General features: G+C 35.4%; 1 protein-coding gene across 1 annotated transcript; it reads left to right on the top strand.

Annotated features, from left to right (window-relative positions):
- The first annotated feature begins 4,792 nt into the window (after positions 1-4,792).
- On the top strand, positions 4,793-8,108 carry LOC107493002 (uncharacterized). The gene is made up of 6 exons (XM_016114083.3): positions 4,793-4,916; positions 5,045-5,158; positions 6,441-6,521; positions 6,893-7,065; positions 7,193-7,289; positions 7,738-8,108. The coding sequence occupies exons 1-6, from the start codon at positions 4,893-4,895 to the stop codon at positions 7,849-7,851; spliced, it is 603 nt and encodes a 200-aa protein (XP_015969569.2). The 5' UTR covers positions 4,793-4,892; the 3' UTR covers positions 7,852-8,108.
- Positions 8,109-8,488: the final 380 nt, after the last annotated feature.

The raw sequence follows: 8,488 nt of genomic DNA, 5'->3' as shown, positions 1-8,488 counted from the left end.
GGCTGGGATTATTTATCCTATTTCTGATAGCCCCTGGGTGAGCCCTGTCCAAGTTGTCCCCAAAAAGGGAGGCATGACAGTTATTCATAATGAAAAAAATGAACTGGTTCCTACAAGAACAGTCACAGGGTGGCGTATGTGTATTGACTACAGAAGGCTCAATACAGCCACCAAAAAGGATCATTTTCCTTTACCATTCATAGACCAAATGCTAGAAAGATTAGCTGGTCATGATTATTACTGCTTTTTGGATGGCTTTAGGTTACAACCAAATTGCAGTAGATCCTCAAGACCAAGAGAAAACAGCATTTACTTGCCCTTCTGGCGTGTTTGCCTACAAGAGGATGCCTTTTGGTCTGTGTAATGCTCCTGCAACCTTTCAGAGATGCATGCTATCCATCTTCTCTGATATGGTGGAGAAATTCCTGGAAGTCTTCCTGGATGACTTCTCAGTATATGGAGGCTCATTCAGCTCCTGTCTTAACCACCTAGCACTTGTCCTGAAAAGATGCCAAGAGACTAACCTGGTTTTAAACTGGGAGAAATGTCACTTTATGGTGACTGAAGGAATTGTCCTTGGGCACAAAATTTCAAGCAAGGGAATAGAGGTGGATAAGGCAAAGGTAGAGGTAATTGAAAAATTACCACCAGACCCTGAAAGCTAAGCTGGTCACAGCACCAGTCATCTCTGCACTAGACTGGACATTGCCATTCGAACTAATATGTGATGCCAGTGACCATGCCATTAGTGCAGTGTTGGGATAGAGGCATAACAAGCTTCTGCATGTCATTTATTATGCCAGCCATGTTCTAAATGATGCACAGAAGAATTACACAACCACAGAAAAAGAGTTACTTGCAGTGGTCTATGCCATTGACAAGTTTAGATCCTATCTAGTGGGATCAAAGGTGATTGTGTACACTGACCATGCTGCTCTTAAGTACTTACTCACAAAGCAGGATTCAAAACCCAGGCTCATAAGATGGGTGTTGCTTCTGCAAGAGTTTGATATAGAAATAAGAGACAGAAAAGGGACGGAGAACCAAGTAGCTGATCATCTGTCCCGAATAGAACCAGTAGCTGGGGCGTCCATCCAAGAAATAGTTAGATTAGGAATTTCATTTAAATTGTAATTTGTTTTCAATTTCAATTTCATTTTCATTTTGTAAAGCCTATAAAAAGGCATCAGTTTCATTTCATTAGGAAGGCTGGCTCTGCTAGAGAGCAATAGGAGTAGCAGTAGGATAGAATAGAAAGCTCTTTTTGATACACTTTTTATTTTTCTGCACTTTCTACACTTGAGTTACATTGAATTCAGTTTGTGCAAATTTCAATTTCTACAATCCTCTACTCCAATTTCCTTTTCTGCAATTTTACCTTTTTGTTATGTTCATGATTCAATCTGATTTACTCTTTCTGCAATTTAATTTTCTGCAATTGATCTGAGTTGTAATTTACTGCCTTCATTTAATTTTCCAGCACCCAGCCCTCTTTACATTTGCTGCAATCTACATTTCTTGTTCTTTAATATTCTGTCAATTTACTTCCTGCAAGTTAGATCTTCTGCAATTTACTTTTCTTGTTCTTTAAGTTTCTGTCCAATTTACTTTCGGCACTTTAAATTTCTTGTAATTTACTTTCTGCTGTATCAATTATCACTCAATATTATTAGCTTGACTAAACTAATCACTCACTAAAGTTGCTTGATCCATCAATCCATGTGGGATTGACCTCACTTTTGTGAGTTATTACTATTTGATGCGACCCGGTACACTTGCCGGTGAGTTTGTGTGGAAATCTAATTTTCACCCGTCACATATCATTATACATCATGAATTCATCCATTAATCACAACATATATATAACATCATAGCACTTCCTTATTCATCATCGTCCACTTAACCTCTTTTTTCACCAACAAGTTATCTTCTTCAACAGTCCTAATCATACTATGTTACCCGAAATACACCTATTAGGCTTTAAACAAGAATTACAAAGGTTTTGAAAGTTAAAGGAATGGTTTAAAATGCAAAAATTCATGTTTTAGAAAAACAGGGGGTCTACATATGCAGCCCCTGCTTGCGTACGCAGGAAGCAATTTTGGACACTCTCGCGTACGCGTCACTGCTTCGAGTACAAGAGCTCCTCAAACCGAGTGATATTCCTGTGTCGCGTGCCATATGACCGCGCACGCAACCGTGAAAGATCCCCACTTCCGCGTACGCGTTACATTGCCACGTACGTGGGACCTCTAGACAGTGCCTAAGGAAAAATGACATGTCAGCTAAGTTATAACTATATCAGTTGCACAGACAAACAATGCATACAAGAAAAATCATCTCAGTTATGTCCAGAATTCTTGTTTTGCACACCAAACTTCGGACATGCATAACTTTTTCGTTTTAAAACATTTTTCATTTGTTTTTTGAACGGTGTAAACCTTTCAAACCAAATTTTCATTCTAGATAGATTTGAAATAAAATCTAAGGTTCGGAGGCCAAGTTATGGCTCGTCGAAGTTGGTCAAAAATCAAAGATTTCATTAAAATGTCAAACCTCAACTTTCGAAACATTTAAATCCCAACCCCTTTAAAACTTAGCAAATCTTACCATAATGGCTCCAAACCAACCTCAATTATATCACAACACTTCTCAATATGCTAATTCACTATCTCCATCAAGTTTTCAATCCAATATTTCAAGTTCAAAACAACATTCGAATATACACCATTATCATTATTTATCAATCTCATATACAAGATTAAACATCACAAACATCATAGTATCAACCGCAACCTCAAATTGCCAACCCTTATACATAGCCACCAATCTCAATCATCAACATCATAAATAATTAATCTTATCCTACGGTTAACTAACCTAAGTTTTCACGACACATTATATTTTAATTACAAGAAATTGAAACCATACCTTGGCTGATTCCTCGTTAATGCCTGGAACACCTCACAATTTAGCATTTTTCAAGCTTCCAAGACTCAAAAACCACACCAAATAGCCCTCTAGCCCCCAAAGTTCAATCCAAGCTCCACATTCTTAATCTTGACTCCAACCAACAATAAATGTTCAATCTAACATCACAATTATCACCACAATCAATATAAAGTTCACTAATTTCACATTCCACAAAGGGTTTGAAGGTTTTTACCTGACCCACAGCTTAAGTGAGCTAGACCCGACAATTCTCGCAAGTTAATTCGAATCTAAAACACCAAACCAACAAAATCTCAACATATACTCTCATAATTCCGAAAATTAAGGGCTAGAGCAGCTGGGTCAAAAATGAGGCTTACCTATGAAATTGTTTTGATGGATTCATAGAACCTGACGCGGTGGTCGCGTAGCCGCAAACAATGCAGCGATCGGAGCTCCGGATTGAAAGTTATCTTGATTTGAAATCAAGCTTAGGTTTTGATAATCTCCTTCCTCCTCCCCTTTTCTTTGTGCAACGTGAATAGCTTATGAGGGAGGAAGAGGATGCTGAGTTCATTTTGTTTAATGAAGCTTGGGTTGGGTCATGGGCTCGGTTCGGGCCCAGTTCAATCTATTCAACGTGTATGGTCTAATTTTAGGCCGAATTCTTTAAAATTAGTATCAAAATTCATGTTTTACTTAATTCTACCACATGAAATTATAAAATTCTATTTTCTAATTTTTTGGATTAATATTAATTTATTGACTAATTATTTGTTAATTATGCGGGGTTTACAACAAGAACACTAAATTTTGTACCTCTGTCTTTTATGTCTTTTATGTCTTGTTTTTAGTGTCTTTTCTTATCTTGTTTTCATAAATAAACGCAGCATAGAGACGAAGAAGTTAGACCTGGTGAAGAAGATAAACAACGCATCGCGAAGAACGATAGGACGACGGTGGTAAAAATGGTTGCGACAATAAAAGCTAGGATTTGTCACCTCTTTTCTTTCTTTGCAAAAGAGAAGAGCACTTGGTTCTAATTTTTTACGTGAGTAAAGAATTTAAAAAAATTTTTAGAGGAATATTTTTAAATTTTCATTTTTTTAAAAATGCCAAAACAATACCGTTTTGAAATAATTTGTTAGATTTCGATTCGGTTTAAAGAATTCGAACAGTTTATTTATTTTTTATTGGTTTTTATAATTGGCAAATCTTTTACCAAATCAAATAAAAAATATCATTGGTTTTTAATTGGACCAGCCTTTTAAAACATTAGTAGATATTATAACAAATTCGAAATAAATTAGTATTTTTTTTAATTTTTAGTATAATTATCACGGATAATTGTCTAATCTATTAATTATGTAACATTTTAAAAATAAATGAAAATAAAAATTAAACAATTTAAATTATTTATTTATTTTTTATTTTTTCTTTCCTCCTCGTACACATATTTTCATTTCCATCGCAGCTAACGCCTAGCGCACTGATAACTCTAAATAATGAAACGAGTAAAAACGAAAAATGTTTATAAAATTATTTTATTTTATTTTATTTTCGTTCGTTGGATATTCTACAAATGGATAATTTGGTAACCTCACGTTTTGTTTGTGGTGCTAATTTGGCATCTTAAGCTTCAATTCAACTCAACAGTGTGAGAGAACACATTAACCATAGTAGCACCAATGCAGTAACGCTGCACAGAAAAACCAAAGTGCGGTGAAGATTCTTATGCTAAGTTTCCAATCATCAATGGCTGCATGTTCAAGCCATCACTCTCACTAGCGTAGCTTAGCTTAGGTTACTTTTGCAACCGAAAGAGAAAGAAGAAGAAAAATAGGGGGGGAATGCAATTGGCGTGTGCTTCGGAGAGAAACGGTTATGGAAGTGGCAGAGAAGACAGCACCACAAGCTCCTTTCAGTCTCGGAGCCACACTTACGCACTCTTAAAGCAGCAGATGGAGGTAGCTGCTAAATCTGAGGTGATGATCTTTTTGGAAATTGCCAAAATGTTTATTGTACCAGCAGGTTTTCTTTGTTTATTTTCTGTTCAGTTTTTTATGATTAATTAAGCTTTTTTTTCCCCCGAAAAATTCATTGGCGTATGTAGGATTACAAAGAAGCCGCTAGGATTCGAGACTCACTCAAGCTGTTTGAGGAGGAGGAGCCTGTTTTGCGTTTAAGGAGATTGCTCAAGGAAGCCATTGCTGATGAGAGATTCAAGGTCTTTATTCTTATTTTTCTTCTTTCAATCATTTCATTTATTGTGCCTAACTAACTTTTCGTACTAAGCTAGTTAACTACTCTTCAAGCTGTACATATATTCACGGTTAGTTGCTGACTGACTAACCACTAGGGAGGAAAATAACTAACTTCCTGTGTGAAGCTAACTAACTGAACTGACAAGAGGTTTTGGGGGCATTTTCTGTTCTGTGATTTCGATAGGTAAAGCTCTCAGGTAACAGTTGGTCTTGGAGTGGAGTACTTGACTGTAGGATCCTTGTTTAGGTTGGTTAAATTTCTGGTTCAACTGGAAAATGTTTAAATAGGAAGCTTGCCCATTTCATAGTTTGAATTAGAGACATTAATGGGATATAACTGCATATCAATGTTTCGACATACATTCTGAGACTGAGACTGAGAGACAGAGATTAGGAGATAGAGACTGAAGGACAAACTAAATTAAGTCTCTGTATTGTGTTTGATATAAAATGTACTGGATTGAGTTATGTCTAACTATCATATTTGGCTTAAGATAAATATAAAGATTGAGGGGTAGATTTAGAATTTGAGAAGTTAAATGAGAGTCTTTTTTTTTTAATATTATTAAAGTTTAGTCTCCAGTTCCAGAAATTTTGGTCCCCTCTGTTCCCCACTTTCTGGAGGTACTAAAGAGACTGAACTTTTGTGTCTGGGACTCAGGTTTTAGTTCAAGTCTCTAACTACCAAATATAATATTGAGTCCCAGTTCCTCAGTTTCATTCCAATCTCTGGAAATAAACACTACCTAATAGTTTCTCGTTGTTTTGGTTTGATTTACTGTTGGTATAATTAGTTGTATACTATTACTGATCATGGGCCGCACATTATTATTAGAATTCAGCTTTTTAAGTAGTATGGTATATGAGTAGGCTTGATAATCTTGCAGAAGAAAGCTTGATTGCATGCATGTATGCTTGAGTTCTGCTTGGTTATTCCATGAATACTGTCTTCAAAATCAGTAACTATTTGTTATAAAGCCAGCCAGTAAGCAAACAAAATTTCGAGCAGTTATGCTTCTATGCTCAAGCTGATAGTAGCTCACTAGCACCATCTGACTTGAAATTTAATTGTCCTATTCTTCTCAAGTTGAATTTTCTTTCAAAGTTTGTTGGACTATAAGATTGGTACCCTTATCCTTCATCTTCTATTGTGAATTGACAAAACTTGGCCTCTTTCAAGTGTTTGTGCTGTTACGCATATTTTCTTAAAAATATGCATTCTGACGGACTCTCCCTTTTTCACAGGATGCAGCCAAATACCGTGATGAACTAAAAAGCATTGCCCCACATTCATTTTTAAAATGTTCAAGTGATGCTACAACATTGGTATGACCGCTACATTCAGTTAAATACTAATCTTCATATTTTAAATTATTCGATCTTGACGTAATCTTATATCTAAACCGAGTTAAATGTGACTTCCCTTTTTAAAACAGTGTTTAGATTTGATAGCCTTGGTTAAACTATTAGTTTAATATAATTTCAAACATGGAAATGTCGATTCAGCTCTTGCAAAAATGTTCCAAATTTCTTTTTCTTTTTCTTTTTCTTTTTCTTCTTCTTTTCTTCTCTTGTAGAAACTGTTAAACTTGTAATTTCTGGGAGTAAATGCCTTTAGCGCTTTATCTAATCTGGGACATCACTTACTAGGACACAAGGGAATTCTGAACACTTGACATATATTTCAACTTGTTCAGGGAATCAGGGTTCAAGTTAGGAGTATATATATAGAGGGAAGAAGTCAACCTTCGAAGGGGCTATACTTCTTTGCATATAGAATAAGAATCTCCAATAACTCAGACCAACCTGTTCAACTTCTTAGAAGGCATTGGATTATAACAGATGGTAATGGGAAAATGGAAAATGTCTGGTGAGCTTATTATCTTTTGCTTTTCTATTTTGTTGTATTATGCTTTCTAGGTGTTTCTTTTTCCTTTTGAATCCATGGTGTTTCCAGTTCAACATAACTTCTATGCTTTGTTTTTTAAATATCACAGGGGGAGTGGTGTTGTAGGTGAACAGCCAACAATACTTCCCGGGACTAGTTTTGAATACTCTTCAGCATGCCCATTGAACACACCAAATGGTAGAATGGTAAGAAATGCTTTTCTTTCAATTTTATTTATTTCATTAGTTTGGGCAATTCTTTGTTCTCTAATGATGCAATAACTAGTAACTACCACTCTTTGGAATATCTATAATTTTATAGAAACACTATCATTTAGAAATTGAGGAAGTAGTAGTAATATAACCACAGTCCACAACGAAGGATAGAAGCATAAAATTTCTTCCCTTTATTTATATATTCCTGGAAAATTATTAATCATTTTGCTTCAATAAAATAAATTGTCTACTCGAAGTATATACATGACATAGTTTTTCTGCTAATTCCCCATTGTTTTAAACTCATTGTTATAGTTGTTTATTTGATTCAAGATTGATTCTGAATTTCAAGCATTTGCATATATGCCTCCGCATCAGTCCCACATAATAAAACCATATTATACCTTAAATCTTGTCATTTTGGATTTTTATAATGCAGGAAGGTGACTTTGAGATGATACACATTGATAAAGTAGGCTCAAGATCGTTTAACGTGGCCATTGCCCCTTTTTCTCTGTCACTCCTTGGAGATGATGAAGGCAATTCTGTTTGAGACAGAATTGCAATACCACTTTCTGAGGTTTTTGTGTCGAATTAGCGCCGAAATGTGATCAAGGATTAAAAGCAGTCAAAATTCATATTTGCATTATTATTTAAGAGTAAATTTTTGCCACTGTTGCGAAACTGACGATCAACAAATATTTTTCCATGCATATGTACATAATGATGTGAAGAATTTGGGGATTTATACTATAGATAGTTCAAAGTTCCAACTCTGCTATTTCCAATCACTATTTCATTTTATCTCAATGTATGCAGAGGGCGGCGAAATTACACTATATTCTGTGTTATTTGTTGACCGAGGTTTGCATTTTTCTTCTCGACAATTATTTGAAGTGGTTGTAATGAAAATGGAGAAAAGCAAACAATGTTATCACCTTTTGAGGGATCATCTCACTATATGGATATGTTTTGGATGTGAGCAACCATGGGCCAATATCTATCCACTTTCAGCATTGTATCTGCGCGCCAGGAGTGGATAATTTCTGATCGATAGTGTGTATGTTGGGAAGGTAATAAGATTTATAGCACAGAGAAATATTGAGTGTGAAAGACTATTTTTTATTTTCAAATGTTCAAATGATTGAATGGTTACATATATATACTACACAGAGGGCACAACTCATCAA

Source organism: Arachis duranensis, chromosome 1 (genome assembly GCF_000817695.3).
Source record: "Arachis duranensis cultivar V14167 chromosome 1, aradu.V14167.gnm2.J7QH, whole genome shotgun sequence".
NCBI lineage: Eukaryota > Viridiplantae > Streptophyta > Magnoliopsida > Fabales > Fabaceae > Arachis > Arachis duranensis.
Note: the sequence above shows the minus strand (reverse complement) of the source record. Positions and strands in the feature narration are given on the sequence as shown.